At 47.6% G+C, this 26,364-nt stretch overlaps 1 protein-coding gene across 3 annotated transcripts; it reads right to left on the bottom strand.

The window, feature by feature from the left end:
• Znf217 (zinc finger protein 217) lies at window positions 1-25,536 on the bottom strand. Of its 3 annotated transcripts, none has more exons than XM_038330682.1 (6): window positions 25,434-25,536; window positions 10,450-12,145; window positions 7,572-7,688; window positions 5,423-6,940; window positions 3,625-3,757; window positions 1-2,018 (listed from the first exon to the last, which is right to left on the bottom strand). In XM_038330682.1, exons 2-5 carry the CDS (start codon window positions 11,834-11,836, stop codon window positions 3,648-3,650), a joined length of 3,132 nt encoding a protein of 1,043 aa, XP_038186610.1. In that variant the 5' UTR covers window positions 11,837-12,145; window positions 25,434-25,536; the 3' UTR covers window positions 1-2,018; window positions 3,625-3,647. The 3 variants fall into 3 exon arrangements, with proteins under 3 accessions (XP_038186610.1, XP_038186612.1, XP_038186611.1); XM_038330684.1 differs by lacking the exon at window positions 25,434-25,536 and adding an exon at window positions 24,183-24,313; XM_038330683.1 differs by lacking the exon at window positions 25,434-25,536 and adding an exon at window positions 22,125-22,248.
• Between the last annotated feature and the right edge of the window lie 828 nt (window positions 25,537-26,364).

Raw genomic sequence — 26,364 nt, 5'->3', positions numbered from 1 at the left:
TGTAAAACACCAAATCTATATTTACATCCACATATAATAACATAACTTTAAGCTGAAATATATCATAAATAAAGCATGTCTACGGTCTGACAACTTAAGTATCAACAATTAAATCAAACCGGAATGAAATAAATACATTAACAAAAATCCAACGAATTGTACCTCTATCACATGTACTGTTGCCTCACGGGAAAGACACAGGAAGCCAGTAGTATCCCAAGAGTTAATACTGATGGCAAGAACACACACTGTGAAGTACAAAGGGCTGTTCAAACACAAACAAAAACCTGGAATTTTTATGCATTCAGAAAATGTTAGCTAGAAAAATCTGAAAGCCCCCAGAATTTCAGCCTTAAACACAGTGACATACTTTCTAATAGATTTGGTGATTTTTTTTAATGCAGGCTTAATTTTGCACCCCCCCTCCCCCCAAGATTCACATTTACCGTCTCTGCGAGCTTCCTGCACACTCGCTGGATTTAAGCAAAGATTGAGTCAATCATCTTGCAAATGTGTTCATCCTCAAAAATAGGCTATCAAAGTGCAGAACCTAAGAAAACAGTCTAGATTATGTACATATGGCTCAGCTTGTGGACGGGAACAGGGCCTAGTGTACATGTTCCTGATACAAAAAGCACTCTCTGCCAGAGCAGACACATCTCAACCAGGGTATCCCCAGCACAGGACCCCCATGTTCCACTGTCAAAGTGGGGAAATGTTGGGTTCTTGGCGCGCTTCGCCCTTTTGTCCTAACAAGAGGGGTGGGGCAAGAAAAATAAGCAGTGCAAATTTACTTTTCAAACAGTTTCTTAATAAAATATTTTGGGTTTGCTAAACCCAAGAATTGGTGACTAAACTCAAGGCATCAAAGGAACTCAAGTTTAAAATGCCAAATGAGCCAGCTGGTGGCTGTCGCCCCTCAATCCCAAGCTGCCTGTGCACTGAGGAAATCACCCCGGCTGTAAAACAAAAAAAACATGGAGACAAGGGTTGCTGGCAGCTTTTCCCGCCCTGCCTCCCAGGAGGCTCAGGCAGCAGCTCTCACCCAGACTCCAGGTGTTCGTTCCCACTTCACACCAGACATACAAGACTCCAGACACAAACTAAAAATTTCCCCTAACCTCTCACTCCCTTTAAAATTGCTTCCCAGCATGCAATTCACACAAGGAAATTTGGCATATTTATTTAGACTTAACTCAAGACAACTCTCCAAGAAACTGAATCTTACAGCAGAAATGAAGAACCGAGGTAGCTCCCCACGGAGCTTGGCTCGTCCACTCAACGTCGGCCACTCTACAGAGCGGTAGTTTCTCTGTAGGCACATTTGCTCAGAAGCACCACAGGCCATCCCCAGGCAGGATGCTGGGGTTCCAGAACCTGTACACACACGAAGACAACGGTATCTTCCTCACTGAATAGCTGACAGCAGCTGACTAACGGTGCAAGGTTCAGTCCTGCTGACCTCAGACGCACAGCGCATCTCCAGAGTGTCAATGCTTCCATCAGCAAGTTTGTTAAGACAAACAATAGATTGTGGAGGACTCAGCATCATACAGGGCAAGCAGATTTGCTTTAAAACACGTTTAAATGAAAAAGCAGAAAGAAGCAGAAACTGCTCAAATCATTGAGCTCCACAAGGAAGGAAACACAGTACTTAAAGCAAGTTTACAACATAGGTATTTACAGTTACCTGAGGTGCGAGCTTTCCAACGGTTCCCACCCCACCCCACCCCCAAATGATTTCATTTCAGCAGCGCTCAAGTATGCAAAAACTTATTTGGTCAATTCTGTAAAAAAATATTTAGGAACAAAATAGATTTGCAGTCCCCATTTGTGTACAGCCCAACTGCTCCACTAGTTTTTATTGCTATTTGGTACAAAAGTTAACAGAACTTTAGAGGATGTAGTGTTCCTTCTCTGCTCGAGTCTCTGCCCAGCAGTCACAGCTTGTTCAGTAGCTCTCACAAGATGGATCAACGTGTGATTCTGTGGAAAGTATGTACTGCATCCAGCGAGACCTAAGGGGAAAGGGTTGAAAGGGATTAAGAAAAAGCACATTGTTGAAGGATCGATCATAGGGAATGAGCTGGAGAAATGGCTCTATAGTTACCAGCACTGGCTCTTCCAAAGGAAGACCCACGTCAGGCAGCTCACAACTGTCTATAAGTTCCAGCTCCAAAGGATCAAACACCCTCTTTTAGAAGTCAAGAGCCACTTGCACTCACAGGACATTCACTCACAGATACACACATAAGCATCGTACTTCAGGGCTGGAGATGGTTCAGCTAAGAACACACTGACTGCTCTTCCAGAGAACCCGGGCTAAATTCCCAGTACCCACACCTGTCTGTAGCTCTAAGATCTGACACCCTCACACAAACAACATGCAGGCAAAGCACCAATGCAAATAATAATGAAAAATAAGAGTAATATTTTAAAGCATACATGAATCGACTAAGGGAACCTAGAAGTGCAAAGGATTCCTCTTATGCCCCAACTCCACAACCTACACAGCTGGAGACTAAATTATGTGTTCATGGACTACTCGGAGGGATGAGATAATTACACCAAGAACCAGAACCCAGCACTCATCTGGCAACCACAACTGCCACACCACACCCTCTGAAGGGTTACCCCGGGCCCTATTCCCGACACTGGGGCATCTTCTCATCTCTGCATCCCAGCTGGCTCCATCCATGTGCACACAGGATGGTCTTATGGAACTCACCAGAGAGACAGCTGTCTCTGTCCAGAAGCCTAGCTATTTAACTGCAGTGCTCAATCAGGTTTAAGCCTAAGGAGGCATCTTGACATGGCAGCTGCCCAGGCTGTGACATCTGAACGGACAGCCATGCAATGCTGGCTGACAAGGCCTCCCTGAGCTCAGGAAGTTGCCATTTATACAAGGCTGACTTGTTAAGCCCAAACACACCTCTGCTTGCCCCTGTCCCCAGTCCCTTTCCTGGAACAGATAAGGACTCTGAATACTCTGCATCGGTTCTAAACCAAAAAAGCAGGTGCAGCTTCAGCTCTGTGTAGACCCAAGACAATGCTAGGCAGAGGCGGGACTCCAGGAAGCCTGTCTTCTCACACTGGCTCCGAGTACGTGCCTCCCAGCCTCAGGTCCAAGACCCGTCTATTTCCAGCAGACCTATTGTAACCCTTAGTCACTGGGTAGAAGGAGGGCAGCCATGGACTGTGTGTGCAGCATCCCAATTCAGCCTCCTTTCCAAGCAGCAGCAGTTGGGGTGTGGCCTGCAGAGCCCTAACCTAACCTAACCGCCTGGCTGCAGTGAGGCTTACAGTATAATTCATCAGATACTCACTACATGGAAATATTCAACTACTTCATGGGCTATCATGACTAACTACGGCAAGACACCCTTGGTCCCTGAGTACTGTAAACTTTAAAATAGTTTTAGTCACTTAGATGGCTCATCTGGGGCAGGCACTGGGTGCCGAGCCTGCCAATCTGAGTATCTCATGTATGGGAAGAGAAAACAAAGACGTTCTACTCGTACCCCCCAGCACACAATCAACATACATCATTTAAAAATAATAATCATTAATCTTTTAAGAAGAAAATTAACCAATACAATGTACTTAAAGATAGAAAACACTCACCTTTTTCCCAAAAAAATCGGAAATCAAGTTTTTTTATCATTTGGTCGATAATGTGTATTTCCAATACAGTTCTCGTAGCCTCTCTTTTGAAGCATGCTATTGGACAGATGCTGATACGACACAGGCCTCTTTCCTAATTGAAAAGAAAGGATGCGGTCACTCAGAGGCCAGGACCAGCAACACAAGAGGAGGTCAGGTCTGTCTATGGAGCAGGTGTCCACAGTCATGTTTCTATAGTAACACTCACCAGAGACCAAGAAGGGGCAATGGTGGTGCAAGCCTTTAATCCCAGAGGCTGAGGCAGATACAGGCAGACAGCCTAGCTTACAAATTGAGTTCAAGGCCAGTCAGGGCTACAAAAGCAGACCTTCTCTTAAAAAGAAACAAATGCCAGGCCTGGTGGCATTCACCCTTAGTCCCAGCACTTAGAGGTAGAGTCTAAGTGTCTAAGAGTCTAGAAGACTGAGGCTAGCCTGGTCTACACAGTAAGTTCAGGACAGCTAGAGCTGCATAGCGAGAGCCTGTCTCGAAAAATAGGCAGGCAGGCAGGCAGGCAGATGATAGACTATGAGACATATGACTATGACAGACAGGCAAGCAATCAAGCACACACACTTACGTAAACTGGGCACCAACAAGATGGTTCGGTTAAGGCACTTGCCACTAAGACTGGAGACCAGAATGTAGAGGAAGAGAACCAACCCAAGTGTCTACACACATCACACACAAGCAAGCAAAAACAAGGCACTTAAGTCTACACATATCATAAAGCAAAACTCTGCAAAACAGGAAAGAGGTTAAGCACTTCTGTTGAAAGACCATGTAATACTGGACACCTAAATCCACATGAAGAAAAACTACCGCTTCAGGGGTAGGAATGTAGGTCAGTTGGTTTGGTAGTGTTTGCCAAAAACACACAAAAGCCCTGGGTCAGATAGCCTACACCCACAAAAGCCACACATTACCACTTCAGCACAGCGTTGGTACGATCCACTGCCATCGATGAGACACTCGTGTCTGCAGCAGCAAATGCCCGGAACGCACTGCAGAGAGCGGTTCTTGGGGTTTTACAGTACAAATCAAAGTTAAACGGTCTCTCCTCCAGGGCCAACACTCTGCCCTGATATCACTCCAATCCTAAAAGGTTTGACTGTGGCCGTTTCTTTGGAGCAGCACAAACCCACACCACAATTTAGACAGGTCTGCAATAGAGACAGGTGGTCTACCTTCCTCCAAGCACTGGAAAGCACCAGAAAGCTCCATAAAACACAGCAAAGAAAGCAGTTCCCCATGGGAACTCCGAGGGCATACCCAAGATGACCACTACATACAAGACACCCTCATCAGGAACAGACCCAACAGCAGACAACAAGAGTACCGGTGTCAGTCTCTAGCACAACAACAGAGAAGAACCCCAAGCCCCACCATAGTGGGTGCAGTGTTGGTCATGACTTGTGCAAAGGAGAAGAGGGCTGTGACAAAGCACCTAAGCAGGGTCTCTCGCAGCAGCAGTCATGTTTAGTTTTTTCTTGGGAACGGTCTATATAGCCAGGCTTTAAATCAAATGCCACCATGCGCACCCAGCTAGTACCTGGACTTCAACAGCAAGGAAAGGAACTACTTTTAATTTGTTTTTATTGTTTTATTCTACATCATTTCCTTAAGAGAAACTCAAGACACTCCTGCAATGTTAAGCTCTGAAGGCCCATAATTCACTGCTGTATGCTGGGTGGGTATGGAGGAATGCTTGCTTGCACCTGAGCCCCTAAACTCAGCACCAACCCAGTTCCTGTAATACCTTCAAGGGCTGGGCTGGTGCCTGTGTGTCCCACAGGCCCACAGGTATACAGAGGTCCAGAGGCGCTGTAGGGCTTCTGCATAGTCAACACACTAGGCGACTCCACCTCCCCAGGGCTCAGGAAACAGGCTTTGGGGGACAGGACAGACGACGGGCACACAGGTTCTGGTAACAGCGAGGTGATGTTCCTGACCACAGGGTACTTGCGCAGCTCAAAGCCCCTTCTCCCGTTGGGCCCAGGATGTTCTGTATCCAGGGCCACCACGCTGGATTTGAGCCTTTTGGGAAGTGGCTCACTGAACTCTGCTGCGGCACTGCCTGCATTCCGATGGCAGTAGTAGTCTCTCCCTTGAGGCACCCATGGGCTTTCAACCTTCATGGGATACTCCATGGAACCGTTGCCATTACTACTGCCGAGTGAGGACTGAGACGGGGCAGCTGGCAGGGCCTTGAGCTTCGGCTCAGGTCTTTTCACCTTATCCATAGCAACAGAGATGCCACCTTTGGGAAACAGCTCTGACTGCTGCTGCCTGGTGGCCCCGAGGCTCCCAGTAGGCTGTGGCCTGTGTGACTTCAGATTACTTGGGGCTAAAGTGCTGTTGTCTGGCCCTGATGTCTGGGGAGCTTTGCTTGGTCCCGAAGTGCCCTGCCGGACCTTCTCTGGGTGCAGGGACTTGGCCTGTGATGAGAAGGCAGGCTTGACCTTGGGCTTGTGCAGGCCGGATAAGGGAGGCACATCTTTGCCCAGCAAGGCAGGAGGACAGCCTGTCCGCCGGCTCCTCAGCACTGACTTGCTACTGCAGTTCTTGTGGGTGTCAGGGTAGTACCCGTGCTCCAGTCTCTGGTGCATCAACAGAACTTCCGGATAAAAGGTCTTAAAGGTACAAAAGGGGCAGGCGATGCTGGAAATGAGACACTTGCTCAGAGAGATAGCAGGAGAGGGGTGGAGTGCCCCAAGCGACAGATTCAAAGGCCTGTCCTGGCAGTCAGCACCGGGCTTGTACCTGCAGTCGGCCTCCCACTCCATCTTCTCCCTATGGCTAGCTTCCCAGGCCAGGGGCCCACCCCCTTCGAGTTTACAGGCAGGGCCACTGGCCTGAGGTTCGCCAGCGGCTCTCCTTTTGGGCAGGTCCAGATAAGCAGGGGCAGGACTCTTTCGCACTTTCTCGCCATCCTCAGCTGCATTTTTAAGTAAATCCTGAGTATCCTTGTGTGCTGGTGAGAGGACAGTGCTGCCCAGAACACTCTGGAAGACAGAAGGCGTCTCCTTAAGCTGCTTGGCAGGCAGGCTGCCCTTAACATCTTTGGCACCATCAAGAAATCGTTTCAAATTTTTGGTCTGTGCACTGTCAGCGGTTAGTAATGCTTCCTGCGTCTCCTGGCTCCGGCCTTCATTTTTAGCCTCAGCCGCAGCATCCACCAGCTGCTTGTCCTTGTGATGTCTCTCCAGGTGGTACCTCAGAGAGGTCTTCTGGGCTGCGGCATACTCACAGAACTCACATTTGTACGGCTTCTCACCTACAACGAGATATTCCACTGTATCATGACGTTTAGGAAAGGCGCCAAAAACAGCTCTGCAAGCTAGACAAGCTATCTGCCAATCTTCTCATCTAGGCCATCTCAGCACCCCAGTGTGCTGCACACTTACTTAAACCTGCCTTTCCCCGAAAAAACTCACTGCACGCTTTAAATGACCTGACCTTCACCGCTGCCTGGTGGCAGAGTCTCTGCACTTTTCCAGCTACAGAAATGGGAGCACTAAGAATTAACTAGTGCTCCCAAGCCTCGAGGCAAGCTCATGACTTCCTAGCCCATGAGCAGAGAACTAAACAATACTCCCAAGCCTCGAGGCAGGCTAACTTCCTAACCCACACTATAGCTGCACCTACATCCAAACAGCAACAAATACACCCTTGCTTCATTCCAAAATTATAAAGCAGATTAAGAACTTAAGAGTGTGACATTAAAATTATCGCATGTTTGCCTTAAGATGAGAGAATATGGCAGCCATAAACCATGAGAACAGGAGCCACTGTCATGTTAAAGGACACGGCAATAGCGGCAAACAGCGCATACTTAAGCCATCTGAACCACACAACAGCACATAATCGTCTCAACTAACACATGCTTTAAGAAACAAGTCCTTTACCTGTATGCGTTCTGAGATGAATGTTGAGGTAATAGTTTGAACGGAAGAACTTGCCACAGTAGCTACACTCTCTCGAGGATGGGGGGGGCTTTGCTTTTCCTCCATCATCATTTTTATCTTAAAGTAGAAACAAAAACATTTAGGCAAGTCAGACGAAGCACATGATTCAGGCGTGCGGACTTCAGTGTTCCTGACACAAAGCATTTGGGGAAACCATGAAATAATTTTTTATTTTAGTTCTGAGTAGACGTTTCAAAGGCTAAAATAACATACCAAATGCCATAAGGCGATGTTTCATGTCTTATGCTGTGTGCTTTTGTTTTGTTTTAGAAACAAGGTTTCACTATTCAGCCCTGACTAGGTTGGGACTCAGAAACCCACCTACCTACCTGCCTCCCTACTGCTGGGATTAAAGGTGTGTGCCACCGCACCCAGCACCACACTTTGCTCTTTGTATTCCAAAATGACCATTTAATAGATGAAACCTGGTTCATGCTTGAAGGTGGTTGTACCCATTAGCCAGAGAAACCCCCTTACTCAGAAACAGCAGTTTTATTTGGAGGCAATATAAAACCTCCCATCCACCAGCAGAATCCAGTTTGAGATTAAGGAAATTACCACTAGAGGGCAGCAAAATAACTTCAACAGCAACCCCTGGCTTGGTTTTGGGCAAGCACCTAGGAAAGTCAAAATTTAGCCAAGTTTGGGAAGGTGGAGTTTATGGTTTCCAAGCAATCTCAGGACAGAAGAGACCTGGCTCAGAGTCAATTCCAAAGGCAAGGCTGAGCTGCCTGATGTGAATGAAGGACTCACTGGAGATGGGCCGGCCAAAACCAGGCTGAGGCTTTTCTCTCTCACCAGCCTCTTAACCTGAAGTGATTTGCAACTGTTAAAGACTCCCCTAGTGAATTTCTGCCATTTATAGCAGGTAGGCATAAATGACCCACCATGGCCTTCTCTGCCAGTTCTAGCAGTAGGTATAAAGGACCCACCACAGCCATCTCAAGTCTAGCCATCGGGCCATGATATAGGCAGAGATGGAATCACAGGTGCAGCGATCCCACCTGGGTTCAAAAAAGCATATTTAAACTAGTCATTCTGCCTTAGAAACCGATTTCCAATTACAGGCCTCTTCCCTGCTCTGCCACATGCTGCCTTCTTGCTAATTTGCAAAGGCAGTTGATCCATACACCTGGGCAAGAGCAGGTGTAATGAATGGGCCTATGCCATCTCCATTACACCAGATCCCTACTAGGGAAGGGGACCCATAAAACACAACCCCTGGCCTAACATGGTACCAGAGGCTTTGAAAATTCATCAGCTTCTTTTGGAACCTCTTGAAAATAACCTAAAGCAGACTGTACAACAGCACAGTGACTGATGCCCTTACAGTCCCACTGCATTTACAGCTAGGCTCGCAGCTGTCAGGCTACATGTAGGCTTTGTTACAGCACCTGCAAAAGGCTAGGTAGGAAACACCTAACACACAGGCATCTGGGCCTGCTTCTATCCCGGAGCTTGACTGGGACGCTGCTGTTCTGTATAGGTTGCAAGCGTTTACAACTAATGTTGGACTCATCCTAGGAAGGAAGGAGTGCCAGAGGTGGATAAGCTGATTTTGCAAACAGGGAAATCCTAAGGAAAGGTTGAGCAATGAATGTGTAATGAATGGGTCACAGGAACCACAGCCAGACCCTGGCACTCCCACTTGTGGCAGTCAGGCCAGGGAGTCACCCTTAGGACCCCCATGGAGTTTCTCACCAACTCTAACGGCTGGTAGACTTCTTTCTCTGGGAGCATAAGGGCAGGCATCTCCAGTACTATCGCTATAGCAACTATATGAGGTCATTCTTATGATGTCACAGACACCATGTGTACTGTAGGTTTCTAAGGACTGAGGAATGGGACCATGCTCACTAGGTTTCCACTGACTCTGGAAACTCAGTTGAATAAACATCTGTCATGAAAGCAAAGATCCTCAAGCCTATCAGTGGCCAGAAAAGGAACGGGGTACTGGTTCAAATGCACAGGTCTAGCCTAACTGTCCTACTCACCTAGTCTCATATAGACTGTCAACACACCACACAGTGCCACAAACACATCTCAAGTGTTGTCATTAACCTGTGGATCATGCCCCCCCCCCCAAACACACATCAGGAGTATGAACTACTTTAAGCAGCAGAGCCCCATTCAGTGACAATGGTTCAAGTGTGGGTGGGCAGCAGGATGAGACACAGGTGGATGGACTCCCTGGCTTTAGGCTCACACACAATCATGAGAACCTGGACAATAGCTTGTTTCTATAAACACCATTAAAACACACCAAATTCATGGAGCAGGCCTGAAGTGGGCCGACATGCATGGATTTCACCTAGAGGCCATTTTGGAACCTCACTCATGAACACTGGCCTCGCCAAGGTAACCAGAATGCAGCAGCTGAGTCCACAGCAGGACTAGCTGACTGGTTTGGAAGTTCCCCTCTCTCCCCCAACCCACCCCCACCTCCTGCTCCTTCTAGGACCACTAGAAACCCATCTGAACCCACATGAACACAGGCCTTGACAGTCCTGGTCTTACAAGTTAACAGGAATGCCGGGAACTGGGACAAAGTGCTGGGTCTCAGTCCCAGAACGCCTATGTCCTCCTGCACCAGGTCACTGTTAGACTCATTCATTCCAGTGCAGGAGGAGGCAAGCAGCATTCCCAGTCTCTACCCATTGGTGCACTAACTACAAAACCATTTGGACAGCTTTTACTTCCACCCAGTAAACACAGACAGAAAGAAGGGCCGAGATGCTGACGACTAGACGGAAGGATGATTCCAGCCTGGCTCCCACGCTCCCTGGCAGCACTGCCCGCAAGGCAGCAGAGTACTCACCCAAATGGAGCCCTTCAGGGAGCCCATCCTCAGACCCATCTTCAGAGCCCCCTTCTCGGTCCACGGCCCCACTGTCTTCCAGCGTGCTAGCGAGGTCTGGGGAGCAAGTCCCAGGCTGTCTTCCATCCACAGACATGGTGGGCGATGGGGCATCAGCCCTCCTGTCCTTCTTGTGCACCCTGGAGTGCAGGACAAGCTGGTGGTAGGTCCTGAAGGCTTTACTGCACTCAGAGCAGTGTGTGGGCTTCTCCTTGCTGCTGGGCAACTTGGGGTCACCATCCCCAGAAGGCACTTCACTGTTGGCAGGTCTAGGTTTCTCTCTGTCTTGTGAGAGACCTGGACAACTGCTTCTATTCGTTTTGGACTTTGCAGAACCTTCTGGCTTGCCCCCAATCCAAATTTCTCCAAGTTCCTCTTTCTCTGAACATGAATCGTCATTGTCGGTGCTTCCATCCTGGCCTGACTCTTTCACCTCTTCCTGGGCAATGGCCACTTTTCCTTTGGTGGCCAGTTGCCATGCCTGGTAGGTGGTGAACGGGTCAAGCTGAGGTATACAGGTGATGGGCTTCACTGTAGTCTCTGGGTGGGATCTGGGTCTCAAGTTCAAAAACTGCAGCAGCTCTTCTCTGGGGGATGTGGGTCCCTCTTGTTGGGCATCAGGGGCTATGCTACTGGCACTGGAGGTGGTCTCTTTGGCATGAACCTTACTGTGCTCAATGAGACTCTGCTTATTCGGGAAGAGGAAGCCACAAACCATGCAGATCTTGTAGGGAGTGGAGATGTTCCCAGCTACATGTGCCTGAACCACTTCATTGATGGTGACAGGACTCTCCAGGCCCTGCTGCAACTTGTTCCTGGTGCCAGATTTGCCATTGTGTGTCCGCATGTGGTTCTTCAGAAACCATGGCTCCTTAAACCGTCTCCCGCACATGCTGCACCCGTATGTGAAGGAGTCTTTATGTTTCTTCATATGGCTCTCAACATCAAAGGCCCCTGGGAATGTCTGCCCACACACGTCGCAGCTCAGTTCTTCATTGTCTTTGCAGTTCTTCTCCTTCGGGGGTTCTGTCGGCACCTGACCCTTATCAAGAGGACTTAGATACTCGGCCTCCACACGCAGGACGGCTGGCTCGCAAAGGGTGGGCCGGTGCTGCAGGAGCACGTGTTGATTGAGGTCTTCTGCATGGGAAAAGGCCTGGCTGCAGAACATGCAGTCCAGGGGCATGTGCCCTTCAGCTGGGGTCATGCTCCTCTCCTGTGCGACTCGGAAGGGGACTACAGCTGGCCCTTTGATGGATACAGCATCATCCACCTCCATCTGGGTGCCTAGAGAGCTGCCAATGACTTCCGGCCCGTCCATGTACACGAGGAGCGATTGAGTAGGCATGCTGCCTGCCACTTCGGGGTCAGCCGAATGCTGGGAATCTCTGGGTTAGAATAAGGCCACTTGTGAGAAGTCACGCAAACCTCCAGGAGCCCTGGGCTTGTAACTACAGTCCAGAGGGGGGTGTGTATTCGAGTTTGGGAAAAGCGCAGTGATGGAAATGGGTCTTTCACAAACAAAGTCTCCTCGCTGCCCTGTGACTCAGACGTTAGTCAGCACAAGGGCCCTACTTCTGTCTGTCTCCATTGGGTGAGCGGCTCAGGTGAGCAAGACGTTGATTCCAGCAATGTGAAGGCAAGGAACTTCCAAACTCTGGAAGGAAAAAACAAGACACGGTGAGGAAGGCTCAGAAAGAGAGGGCTTGGCCGATGAGTCACGTGGTCTTTTCCACAAAAAGGGACTAGACTCAACAGCATCACCTTTAACTAATCCATAATGCATTATTATGCTAAACATGCTTGTTAATTAAATAATTAGCATATTTCCCAGCCGATACACTTACTGAGTAGAATTTCAACAGTGAGGAGGGTTTAAGCCAAAGCTCTACTCACTGAAATATAAAAACCAAGTTTAAACAGGGAATGGTTACGACAGGCCAGCCAGACTGAACTATAGAGTGAGTTCAAAGTAAGCCTTGTCAACGAAAGTCTCAGAAGTAAATATAATACAAATAATAAATAAGAGGTCAAGTTTTAGGATAGAATTGCTACAATCCTGCTGTCTCAGACACCACCAAGATACACATGTGCCTCCTATACACAGACCACAGAAGTCAAGCGTGGCGGCACATGCCTTTAATCCCAGTGCCGAGGAGGAAGAGGAAGGTGGGTCTCAGAGTTTGAAGCCAGCCCAGTCTATATATAGCAAGTTCAAGAATAGCCAGAGCTACATAAGGAGACCCTGTCTCTAAGGAAAAATGTTATGAAAACGAGCTGACAAAATGAGACTGCTTTAGGTAATAGGTAATACCCTAAAAAAACAGTACTCAAAACGGTCACCTGCACATAGGCCACAAGGTCTCAGTATCTCAACCACATAGAGATCCAAACCCTCAGCACACAACACAGGAGGTCCCCATTCAGACAAACCTCAGGATGGGCATTCGCCTGGGCCCAGGGCTTTGGACGAGTTTGGGCAGAGGCCACTCACTTTGCAATGTTCACACTTCTAACAGGCTTCCACAGACCTGGCTCCGCGTGGCCCACTCCTCCATCAGAAAACACCTCCCTCTTTGTACTCCACCTTCCACTTGGGCACTGGCCAGGTGGCAGGGAGGATGTCACTTAGCACACTCTACGGGGTCTGCTTCAGAGGCTGGTTTTTCACCTTTCAAGAACTAACCCCTAAAGTCAGGGTCCTTCAAGGGTTTGTTTCTACATAGTCCTTCCTCCTCTCCTCCTAGGGTGGTTAATTCCACCTAAAGAAACCAAAGGGCACAAAGCCACCTGCCACTGTACCATTCTCCTCCCTTCTGCGCCCCACCCCACTGGTGGGGTGAAGGTGGCTCTTTCCCACTTCACATTACACAGTGTGAGATCTGGAGCAGAGTGCGGAAGGGCAAGCCTTTGGCGGTGCCTGTAACTTCTTTGTCTCTGCCTTTATTACAATCACAATGGAGGGTAAGTACCTGAAGTAGTTACCACCCTGTGACGTAACAGAGACCTGAGTTCTAGCCCAAGGTGTCCTGGCAAAGCTAACTCAACCTGGGCATTTCCTGAGGTTAAAACTACAGCAAGGTTGACAAGCACTAAATCCTGTCTATGGCTGAGGACAGATCCACACAACCGAAGCACTGGCAGCAATCTAAGCTTGGGACCAGTTTTAGATTTATACACATTTACTAACTTGACACCCGTAACCCAGACACAATGTTCACTGGAAAATTAGGTACGTACTCTGGAAATGCAGGATTTCAGCCTGCTGACCCACTTCTGTTCCGAGCCACAGGGTTAAAACTGCAGTTTGAGTACAGTCACTTAGCTACTAGACATCCTTTCCCTTTATTTTAAAAATGGTAGAGAAGCAAAAGTTACATAGAATAACAGTGAGTTCTGGGTCAGCCTAAAGTATGAAACCCTATCTCAAAAAAGCTAAAAGCAAACTGCTTGAGTTGGGGGCACAATATGGGAGGGCTCATCTGTGAAGCCTAAGCTTTTGGAAGACTACTTCTCTACAATCCCTTTCAGAAAGGTTACCACCCTCTGGTTCAAATCATGACCACTCAGCAGGGGGGTAAGGGTAACTACAGTCCCGGGAAGTATCTGAGCAGCTTCACTCAAGCAGCCTGCTTCCTGGACGGTGTATTCTGTTCAAATCTGCAGTCCTTGTGTTTGACACTAGGATTGGAATAAAGTATTCTTGCTATTTCAGGGGGTAAATAGCTCCAATTTTCATATGTGAACTCCTTGGCTCCCTGAGAGGAGGCTGCAGCTCAAGGCAAAGATGCTCTAAACGGCCACCGGAGACATGCCCAATAAAGGACAAGAGGCACCAGAGAGAGAAATGGGGCCATATCTGGCTCAGAGGTAGAGAGACAAGAGAAGAGTAAAGCTGGAAGCGCTTCCTTCTCCTGAGAAGTTTCCAGAGCAGATTCTGATGATTACAACTATACCAACTGACGCAGCTTCGGACAGCCTGAGTTACAGCCTCTGAAGACTCAGGAGTAAACCTACCCCACAACTCCTGCACACCACAGCAGTGACATACTCTGAGGACTTTAGTTCAATCTAAAACTATCATAGGAGAAAATACAAATTTAAAAATTAAGATTAAAAAAGGTAAAACAAAATTTTTCTCTACCACAATTTTTTTTTTTTTTTTTGGTTTTTGGTTTTTCGAGACAGAGTTTCTCTGTGGCTTTGGAGACTGTCCTGGAACTAGCTCTTGTAGACCAGGCTGGCCTCGAACTCACAGAGATCTGCCTGCCTCTGCCTCCCGAGTGCTGGGATTAAAGGCGTGCGCCACCACCGCCCGGCTCTCTACCACAATTTTAAAGATTATTTTTAAAACTTTACCAAATATAAAAATCCTAGAGACAGAGTTTGCTGGCTGGTTCACTGCTGTCTCTCTGGGACATGGCACTGGGCCAAGAGACACTTATGTCTTCAGGAAACAAGGGCCAAAGCAGCAGCCACTTCTTGGGCTATGGCCCCTGCCCACCAGATCTGATGCTAAAATGAACCCAAATGTTCACAGGGTTTCCTCATGAAAGTCAAAAGGCCACCACCTCATGACCATGACTGCAATCAAGACTATAAGAGAACTTAAGAACAGATCCCTTGCAGCTGGAGGTGGTAGAAAGCCATCTGGGATGGGTACTAGGAATTGAACAAGGGTCCCATGGAAGAGCAACAAGTGCTGTCAACAAATCAATCATCTTTCCATCCCATCAAGATTTTTTTGTCTGGGACAGGGTCTCTCTACAAAGCCTCTGCTAGCATGGAATTTGCTGTGTAGACTAGACTCAAACTCAAACTGCCTCTGCCTCCCAAACACCGAGATTAAAGGTGTGCACCAGACTCCTACACTTAGATAAAACTGACCAGCACAAACAGCTGTGCCGTTGGGACCAGAGTGTGTCAAGCTGCAGAGCACTGGCCTGCCGCACCATATGTAGGTCTGGGGTTCCATCCCCAGTACTGAAAAACAAAGAGTGCACCACTTGAGTTTGTTCCCTTCAGTGGCAGCGGGTGCTCACTCTTCTCCACTGACAAGCCACAAATCTCTTGCTGAACTGTAAAGGACAGAATACTTAAAGTGTTAAAATTAATTTGCTGAACTATAATCTTTAAAGAACTCCAACAGACTTAAGTGTCTGAATCTATCAAAACAACTGTTCTACTGTAATTCCTACCTAACAAATGGTCATCCCTCTACCTGAAGAGGGCAAGCAAACTCAACTTTCCCAGAAGACTCCAGCCTTCCTCCTAAAGTGCAGAAGGCAACACAAATCCTAGTACTTTAAGGACCGTTTCTTGACAGAAGGGATATTATCTGCAATGTTAGGTTTGTTTGGTTGTGAGGAAAGCAAGGATTCTAACCACACCAAGCTTGTTTAAAAAGTACATAGCCCCCCCCCCAAAAAAAAGGAAAAAAGAAAACATAAATCTTCACTCCCATAAAGGCAGCACTGACCCTTCAGTCCCACCCCTCCGGCACCTCACTCAACATGCCCTCCAATATGAGAGCATCCTGGTCTCAGTTTTCAGTAAGAACCATATGGCTTTAACTGCTTAAGTGTGTTTGATATTCTGTGAGTCACCAGACACTGATGTGTGACTAAACCAACCTAGAACCCCCCCCCCCCCAGTACCTGACTGTAATTACCAACTACACAAGATAGTGAGAAGACAAACTGCTCAAACAGCAAATCAGGGCAGCTGACAATCACTATACTTGGGCATGAAACACCACTGCACACACAGACGTGCTCACGGCCACCCAGAGCTTCAGGTAACACATCTGTTTGTGCTTCCCAAGAGCACGCTATCCCCCATTCTTGGTGAGGCCATCCCACTGAGGATCAGGAAGGCATTCGCTCCTCCCCAGGCAGCAATCCGCCACATCCTCCTTCATGTCACCCAGGCTGTGTCCTAATAGAGCCTCAAACATCCAACACACAGCACTACACTCTGGCCAATTTATCTCTATCTTTAAAACTACAAAATTCAGGCTGGAAATATGGCTCAGTAGTTAAAAGAACTGGCAGGTTACTCTTCCAGAGAACATAGGTTCAATTCCCAGCACCCACATGGCAGTTTACAGCTCTAACTCCAGTTCCAGGGGTACAGCCTCTTCTGGCCTCCAAGGGCACACATAGTTCTCAGAAGTACAGGCAGGCCAAACATCCATTAGTATAAAGTCTGTGGGGAGAGAGACGTTGACTAAGATTTACTTATCGAGCCAGGTGGTGGTGGAGCACGCCTTTAATCCCAGCAGGCAAATCTCTGAGGTTAGCCTGGTCTACAAAGCTATTTCCAGGATCTAGGGCTTAAATAAATAGAGATTTATTGTGTGTTCTGCCCGAGTGTATGTGTGTGAAACATCTACATACAGGGCCTGGAGTTTAGGAAAGGCATCAGATCCCTGAAACTCAAGTTATGAATGGCTGTGAGCCACCATGTGGATGATGTAGGAACCAAACCTTAGTCCTCTCCAAGAGCAACAAGGGCTCTTAACCAGTTACTGAGCCATCTCTCCAGTCTACTACATTTTTTTCTTAACAGGACTAACTTCTACATCCGTCTACAGCATCAAACAAAACCTATCACTTTTTCTAAAGCGATTATTTGTATATGGGGGTGTGTGCATGCGTGCCTTACACCACATATGTGGAAAGCAAAGACCAGACAATTTTTGGAAGCCAGTTTTCTCTTTCCAACATGTATGTCTCAAGAATCAAAATGCAGGTTATTAGACTTGGTGGCAAGGGACCTTACCATCTGAGCCATAGCCACAGCCCCTAAGCCTGTTTACTTTTGATCTTTCAGTGGTCAGGCCAACTTTCCTAGCAGGTGAGGGAAAAAAACACTTAAAAGTTCAGAGAAACAGAAAGATTTAAATGTAAATGCTCATCTTAAATTCAGCATCAGCATCTTAATATAATCCATCACAGGCAAAACACTGCTGCAAGGCAAGGTGATAAGTCCTGGACAAAATCCCATTTCCTGAAAGTCCCTGAGAACACTCCACTCCCAGCAGCAGGAGGCCCAAGGACTGGCAGCAGGAGTAAGATGAAAGCCCTTTAAAGAGATACAGCCTGATTCGCCCCCAAAACAGTTCAGGTGTGCTGAGGAAGCCAGTTTTACTTTCAATATTATCAGTACTGAGATCTGTAAACTGTTTTTCAAACACTCCATATCAATGTGCAAAGCAGTTTATGGGAGAAGTAACTTTTTTGCTAATTGTCAATTAGGCAGGAAGAGACAGTGGTGCCCTAGGTTTCTCTCAGTAACCTTGCCTATCAGGGCAAGCTTCCATCCACTTTGAGATCTGACAGGGCCAACCCAACAGAGAGAAGGATTTCAGCAAACAGCAGCAAACTCTCGTAAGACTCATGTCTGCACAGCACATCCTTGGACACACAACAACAACTAGTGTAACCATTATGTAGCACCAGGAATTAAACACTATGCCGGTTTTTTTTTTTTTCAGAAGGTTAAATGGGCAATGTCTAAATTAGATCCAATTTAACTAACCAGGTAAAAATAAAACACAGGCTAGGCAATGCCCTTAAAATCCAGCTTTCCTCGACCTCACAGAATGACCCCTTCCTACATAAAGTTGAATAAACACTAAAGCTGTGTCCAGCGCTTTCATAGATACCTGTTTGCATCTCAAATTAATAAAAACAAAAACTCCTTTCAATGCGTAAGACGAATCACTGTTGAACAGTTTTACAAAGCAGCTACTAGGAAATAAAAACTAAATTCAGTCCTTTTAAATATTCACTTATGCAGAGTGTCAAACAAACGTCAAGTTACTAAACATTTAAATTATCCTCCTCTAAGAGACAATAGAAAGTGAAGTAAAAGGCCACCAGGCCATTCAGTATTATCTTAAAACTTGAAAGACAATCATCACCCATTAAAAAGCTAGCTTGACTTGGGAATAGTGTAGGCAAAAAAAAAAAAAAAAAAAAAAAAGAAAAAATCTAAAATCCATTCGTAAAGAACAAAAGCCACGGGTCAACTTGCTTACCTTGCTCACCTCCACTGAGCTGTCTTTTCAGGCTTAGTAATTGTATTTCTCAATTTTATCATAAAATTACCAAACTGGCCCCAAATTTCCAGTAACTCAATAATGCTGCTAGCCTGAGCAGGAAGCAATGGCTCTTCAGAATGCTGCAGTCAACACAGGCACACAAGTCAAGTTTTCTAGGGAGCACGACATAAAGGGTGACCTGTGGTGGCTCTGGCTAACAGGGGCTTGCCCCCCCCCCCCACCACCACCACAGTTTATCTGGAAGGTAGGTAGGTCCAAGAACTAAACTCACTCATGGGAAGCTGAAGATTTTTAAACAGAGAACGGCAGGAGATGTGTGTCCCCACTCCCTCCCCTCCCACCCCCACACACACTTCCTTAAAGGCAAGATTTCTATCTGCCCTCGTGGTCTGAATTCAAAACCCTTTGGCCCACACACCCTTGTAAATTTGCCTGGCTATATTACTGGCTAGCCAAGAACCTTAATCCAGATCATCTAACCAAAAGACCACTTCTTAGTCCTTTCTACAGTGCCCCCACACCAAGGCTTTAAGTGATATTCCACCATACTCCCCCACAGCAGAGTGAAGACATTTCCAAGTCTTTGTGCAACAACACACTTTCTTTCACATGCATTTAAACTATTAACACCGCTCCCCTGAAAAACCTGGAGCTGAGGTGTGTGAACTGAGCGCCTCCATTGTCACAGCTTTTATTTACATGCCTGTAGCTAAGCCCTTCCTGGTTCAGAATATTTAATAGGACTGAAATCCTTTAATTCAATTTTGGTAGCTGTTGTATACACGTCTTCCAAATTTTTATTTTTTTTAAATAAATTCACCCTAGTGAATGAAAACTATTCTGTACGCTAGGTTGTGACTTAAAATGGCATTTTTGATGCTAGAAGAGCAGACAGTTTTCCTAAACTGCTTCATGTGTTCCTTCTAATTCAATAGCTGGAAAACCCACTTCTTGATAATTCAGCTTCAACTTCCCAAATTATTAATTACACATACTGCCACGGGATTAAACTGAAATGGGAAATCAGGAACCAGTCATTTAAAAGAAATCATAGCCAGTGACCTCAAAAGTCCACAATGGAGGCCACACGGCATGATAGGACAGTTTCAAATTGTTTTCTGATTGGAAACACAGCTTCCTATACAGTATTTCTAAGTCATTTGTTTCCACAGCAGTCAGAATAGATCTTTTATCAAGTACTGTTTTTAAGGCAGTCAAGGGTCATTAAAACTACTCCAAAGTTCTCATCAACAATATCATGCTTAGAACAACTGGGGAAAAAAGAATGTCATTTAATAAAGTGGGCAAAGAGCTCATCTTCTGGAACCCCCGAGGCTCTAATCAGGCAGCTCAGAATTAAGAGGGCTCCTAGACTGAGGGTGGCAGCCCTGCTGTGGCAAACACCATTTCAGACTGAAGTGATGGTAACAGAGAAAAGGTGATTAGCACTTATCTGCCAGGAGGATATAGACTGAGCTGTCCTATGCCTTTGGATTCCTTAATTATTTCATCTGTTTATAAGAGACTTGATGATTAAGTTTTTTTTTCAGATTTCCTCTAAAAAAAAGCCCACTGTAAAAGGTTTAGGGGCCCCTAGGCACCCCCAAGTTTTTCTGCCAAAAATGGAGGGTTCCAAAACGAATGCAAACACCCGCCCCCCAAAAAAGCCAGAGTCTGAACTTTCTCTGCCCCTGGTCCTCCCCACCACCTGGAGGAAAAGAGAGCTATTATTAAAATAGCATAAAGGGGGAAATTTTCTGAGTGGCATCTTAGTTCCTTTTTTAAGTAAGAAGTGAAAGGGAATAATGCGGAGAGAGACAATTATTAAACTTCAATCTCACCAAATATTACAGTGAAAAAGACGAGCTCAGACTGCAAACTGGGAGCCGGTGATGAGAGGGTAAACGATCAAAAGGAGCTCAAACTAAAGACCTAGGCCCTTTCCCCAGTAGCCTTCCCTCTATTTCCTCCTCCTGAATGCATGAGGGTAGAATCTTTAGAGGTCACTGCCTCTTGAATTTTTATACTTGCATAACTGGGAAAGTGGCAGGATGGGCAGGGGAGCCTTGGGGGTAACTCCCAATAAATAAAAGATCAGGATTCAAAATAAAAATCAAAATAACCAAAAAGGAAAAAATGTGTCACTGAACCCCAAAAGTTTGAAAAACAGTATCTAAAATAAACAGGATTTCTCGGGAAGAAAAAAAAGGCATATAACATTAAGGACACACCTTAAAAGTTCTTGGTACTTTAAGCACAAACTAGTGGTGTGGTGGTTACATTTTTCAGACGGCAATTAGGTTAGTTCTCTGCACTTGTCACTTCAGAAAATAGCTTGGGGGTAGGGGGCTAGACCTGTTACTCATCCTCGAAGTAAAAATTAGGCGTCTGAAATCTGATTTGATACCAATCAAGGCAGTGGATCCACTAGGGGGAAAGTAGTCAAGAAGAACACTCTGCACGTCCTTCACTTACAAAGGGAGGTGAAAGGCCCCCTGAGGCCCCTACCTAGCCTCCAGGCCTGGCCAGCAGCTGTGGCTACCCGGCCTCTTCTTTTGTTGGCCTTAATCTCATGTCAAGTTATTCAACCAACTCAAAAGCGATGAAGACATAATTGAATCAACCTGAACTAAATCAGACCTAGGCCTCTTAAAACATACAGCTTAATGGCTCCAACCAATCCCCAAACCAGGAAACCAACCGGCCACGGGAACCTGTGGTTACACATGGTGCCCCACAACCAGGGACCCCAGGCTGGCTACCCTTAATCAACGCGTGCTCAAGAATTCCTGTTTCTCAGAAAGAGAAACTAAGGCTCAAGGACAGAAACCTTCCGTCTGGGGACGACCACCCTATTCCCTCCCACACTCCCATCCCGGACTCAAACAATAAAAAGTTAAAAACTTTCTATAGCCCGGATGCGGACCGGCCCCCATTGGGGGTCACAAATGGGGGCCCTCAGAGCTTCGGCTCACTTCAGGAAGCAAACCTTTTGGGAAAAACCCCCGCCGGGTGTCCCCACCCCCACTCTCCCCGCCCAAGAATGCTCTTCCCGAGCTCCGAGGGTCCGCGGCGGGGGCGCCCATCACCGTGCGCCCGCCCGCTCGCGTCGGGGCTAAACTGAGGCGCTCGGAGCCGCGCCCTCCAGTGTGCGGTTCCGCCTCTCGCCGCCCCGCACCAACTTCCCACGGGAGTTTGCGGGGCGTTTTAAGTTTGGGCGTGAAACCGAACACCTTCTTCCCTCACTTGCGGGACGCAGGTCGGGCGGGGGCGAGGACCCCCGACGGCCCCGCCGCACCGGGCGGGCCATTGTCTCGGCCGTCCCTCCCAGACCCACGCGCGGCCCCGGCCGTGGGGACGCGGCCCCGGCGCCCCTTTACCTGCGGCCGTCCGGCTGCACCGCCCGGGCCGCGGGCTGAACGAGCGGCAAGGGCAGCGCGGCCTTTGTGCATCCGCCGCGGGGCCCCGACGACGCGGGGCCCCGGACGGGGCCGCGCCATGCCCGCCTCCCACGGCCGCGGGCGCCGGGACCCCCACCCACACAGCGGCTCCGGGGGGCCGGGCTCACCTCCGGCGCGGGGCGAGGGAGCGGCGCGGGCGCCCCCTACTCGTCCGCGCGGGGACAGTGCAGGCGCGGGGTCCCTGCGCGGGCGGCCGGCGTCCGGCGGGGGGACTGTTGGGGCAGAAAGTGCTCGCAGCAGCTGTTGCGCCCTCCCCCGCGCCGCACCGCCCGACGCCCCGCCCCCAGCCGCGCCTGTCACGCCCCCTCGAGCCCGGGCGTGTGCGCAAGCGCGCCTCTGACCCGCCCACCGAGGCCGGCCACGCCCCCCACGGACCCCCGAGGCGCGAGCCCCGCTGAGCGGCGCGCGCACTCCGCTCCCGCCCCACGAGCTCCCGCGCACGCGCGCCCCGCTCCACCTCCCGCCATCCGGCCTAACGTGGCGCGCTCGCGCCCGGGCGGTTCCAGTGACAGGTATTCTGAGGGGGGGGGCTGCGAGCACCGCGCGCAGCCGCACAGCCCATTCTCCCTCGCAACCCACCCTCCCCCACCCCCGGCAAGGTGCGCCCGGGGAGGGGAGGAGCCGGTTGCCCAACTCCCGGGTCGCCCAGAATCAGGAACAAAAAAAAAAAAAAAAAAAAAAAAAAAAATTGCCACTGGCTTTGGGTAGCTTTCAGGATAGCGGTGTTCAGGAAAACACTTTTCAGAGATTCAGTGTGAGATAAGAGGATTAAATTTCCCCAAAGTACTATCTTCATAAAGCTTTTTTTCCTTAAGACCCTGGTTTTGCGTTTCTATTATAATTTCATGTCCGAGTTTGAACTAAGTATCACAAATTTGAGTTTGCATAGAAACTCACTTGGGTGAAACTAGGCTTAAAAGTGGGGTCAAAAACAAACACCCCCCTTATGCCCAACTCACTTAAAACGTTCCCCTACTGTTTTGTTCCTGACTCATAGAAAAGATGAAAGAAAAGACAGGAAAAGGTTATGACTCCAAAGGCCTGGGACAGATGCCCCCTGTTTTAAGTAAGCCTCAGGGAGGAACTATGGCGGCCACAATCACATCCAATAATTTTTCTGCTCCAAAATGCAAATGAATCCAAATATTAAAAAGATCTATTGCTTCATACAGAAAGGCCAACTTGTTTGTTTCTTTTTCAAGGTGCCCCGCCAGTGTCAAAAAGTGGGAAAACATCAATAAAGCACTCATACCCATTTTCTAAATCAAAAGAAGCGCCCCCCCCCCCCGCTGTTAGGGGGTAAAAAAAAAAAACGACCGGAACTGGTAAGCAACGCAGTCGTTAATAAATAGGAAGAATTCAAGAAGCCAGCCAGCTTATCAAGGGGCAAGAATCTGCCTTGTAGAATGTTTTTGCTGTCGTTTTACATAACTACCATCCCACATATGGTCTCGTTAGTCTTTTTTTCAAAGGAAGTGAATCAATTACTTACTCACAATTAATTAGCAGCGCTGGAAGGAGATTTTTAAGCCAGCCCTGATTCTCATTCAAGTACATAAGATATCGATCATTTTTAGTACTAGGGTTCCTTTCCTCACCAGATTAATATCTGCCTTTAAAATATTGGTTAAAGCCTAATAAATATTCACGCTCTACACGCAACAGCTCAAACATTCATAAGCATAAGACTTCATTTAACTTTGTCCCAAAAAAAACGATGGGGGGGGCAGTTTTGACACAAAACAAAGAAAACTATGACCAAGTAAAGTGGACGGAGGCTGAGGCTAAACCTGTGTAGCCTCAGTCTCCGTGTTAATGGATAACCTTTGCACTCTGAAGCCTCGATCCTGTAAACACAACAGTGCTGATAGTCAGAAATCCCAGTGTGGAGATGGAGTATAAAGGAAAGTCCAAACTTCTCAGCAGCAATAGGGAAACAGTCAAATATTTTGACAAATAATCGTATGGCTAGGAACAATGAGACCCGGGCTCTCAGACCTTGTAGCTACCGAGTTATTTCCAGAGCAAAGGGGGGGGGGGGGTTCCTCCATGTCCTCACAAAGCCACCACTCTAAGCCATTTTGGCATCAGATGGGCTGTTACTGTTTCTCCTTCCCTCCCTCCCCCCACCACAAATAAAAGGGACAATAAAAAAAAAAACTTACTATGTTGTAGCTTTTAAAATTGAAAGAGAATTGTCTTCCCTTGTCTATCTGCTAAGAGATTTGTATGTGATCCTGATGTCTGAGTAAAGAATTACAAAGAACCTTCCCTCCTGGAAATGTGCCAACAAAACTGGGAAATCGTTGCAAAATTCTGCCAGTGACGGCTGGGCTTGCAAACACACACCGTGTTTTCCAAGGGACGTGGAGGGATCGGAATTCCTGCCTTAGAATGCTGAGGCTCGTGCTTCGCGTTGATTTGGGGAGCGTGGGTCGTTAGACACAATTAAAAGTCGGAAAGTCACAGGAGAACCCGAGGGACGTTTGGTTTCGTAATAAGCAGCTAAGAACTCCCCACTCCTGGGCTAAGTGGAAACTGAAAAATCGAACGTTGGTCTCCACGGCCTTGGCCCCGCCCACGCGGAACCCAGCTTCGCCATCACTCACTTCCCAGGCTGCGCTACCTCTAAAGGAATCAGGTGCTGGAGGACGCAGCCACCGAGAGTGGGACCCGGTTTCTCGGTCCCTACTGCTCGGATCTGCACGTGTACCCAAACTCAGGCTCCATCCCACCACCTCCTGAACCCGACAAACCTCAGCCATGTCTCGTCCTTTTCAGAGTCCCCAAACAGCCCCCACCCAAGACACATTTCCCAATGTGCGCTTATTTAAAAAAGAAAAAAATCACTATTATCTATGATTTCATCTTAGTGCTAGCAAACCTGTTCCTTAAACTAACATCTTATTTTCTATCCAGATCCCACCTGTATTCGAAAATCTACAAAAACAAGAGTAAGCCTGATTTGTTGTATATACTATCTACAGGAATTATCTTTTTGAGACTAAGTCCTAATTAGAAGTGCAGATGGAATATAATCTTTCCTAAGTATTTATTTCACTGTGGAACAGATTACAGAGAAACAACTTGGAAACGATATCCATGGAACTGCAGCAGAAACGGCTCACAAGCTCAAAAGAACTCAGTGTACAGGACAGGAAAACCAGAAAAACTGTAGGCAGCAGGAAACAGAAAAACTTACTCAAACCTGTATTTACAAACTACAAAGGACATTTGAGAGGGAGTCAGGGCAGCCCTCTTCCCAAGACTGAAGGCGCTGAATCAAGGGGAGATAACAAAGCCGAGGGAGAGAAGGAGGGCACTCCACTTTTCCCTTCCTAAATTTCAACCCCATGGAAGTCACCCGTTTTGAAAACATTCGGTAAGGTGAGGGAAAAGTAGACAGCAGAAGTTACCTTTCAGGATGGAATGTGGTGGTGTGCGGAAACCTGGAAATCCTAGGAGCCTGCCAGTCCACCTGGCCCGGAACAATACAGGAGGTGGATTGCTGGTTTTTACAAGCAAACCAAGAAGGGAGGGGCTAAGAGTAAAGCTCAATTTAAATAGAGGTTGAGATATAATCCAACTTGATTGACTAAATCAACCTTGATTGGGTTAAGAACACCATTTGATTCTAAGGACATCTGTCCCTTCAGCAACTTTGTTAACCCCTTTAGAGGCACAATTGTTTCTTCCTTTAATACTGCTGTTCCCCAAAGCTGCCTTCTCCAAATATTCGTGGAAAAGTGCCCTAAAAATTTATGTTTATAATGTTCTCAAAACTTCTTCCAGCCGGGCGGTGGTGGCGCACGCCTTTAATCCCAGCACTCGAGAGGCAGAGGCAGATGGATCTCTGTGAGTTCGAGGCCATCCTGGTCTACAAGAGCTAGTTCCAGGACAGGCTCCAAAGCCACAGAGAAACTCTGTCTCGAAAAACAAAAAAAAAAAAAAAAAAAAAAAAAAAAAAAAACTTCTTCCAGTCAACAGGTTTTCCCAATGGGACAAAGGGAAGAGAGAAAAGTAAACACCATTGAAATCCAGTCATGGCCACCATCTCAATCAAGAGAACCATTTTCTAGTCACACACTCAAATGGAAGCAGGCAGATCAAGGCATTCGAGGCTAGCCTGAATACATGAGATCCTGTCTCAGACAAACCAGGGCTGGGAATATAGTTCACTGTGGAGTGCTTGCCCACATGCAGGAAGCCTGCATCTCCAGCATGGCATTTTTAGGAGTGGTCACCATGGCTGAAACCCAGCACTGGGCAGAAGGATCAAATTTTCAAAGCCATTCTCAGCCAAACAGTGAGTTTGAGTCCAGCCTGGGCTATATCATAAGTCCTTGT

Source organism: Arvicola amphibius, chromosome 5 (assembly GCF_903992535.2).
Source record: "Arvicola amphibius chromosome 5, mArvAmp1.2, whole genome shotgun sequence".
Taxonomy (NCBI): Eukaryota; Metazoa; Chordata; class Mammalia; order Rodentia; family Cricetidae; genus Arvicola; species Arvicola amphibius.
This window is presented reverse-complemented; position numbering and strand designations above follow the sequence as displayed.

Excerpts from the sequence above, each read along its gene's own strand:
- Znf217 (XM_038330682.1), bottom strand. The coding sequence starts at position 11,836 with ATGCCTACTCAATCGCTCCTCGTGTACATGGACGGGCCGGAAGTCATT. Across the intron at positions 6,941-7,571 it reads TCATCTCAGAACGCATACAG|GTGAGAAGCCGTACAAATGT; the intron begins GTAAAGGACTTG and ends ATCTCGTTGTAG. Across the intron at positions 3,758-5,422 it reads CACCAGCCCAGCCCTTGAAG|GAAAGAGGCCTGTGTCGTAT; the intron begins GTATTACAGGAA and ends CTTTTCAATTAG.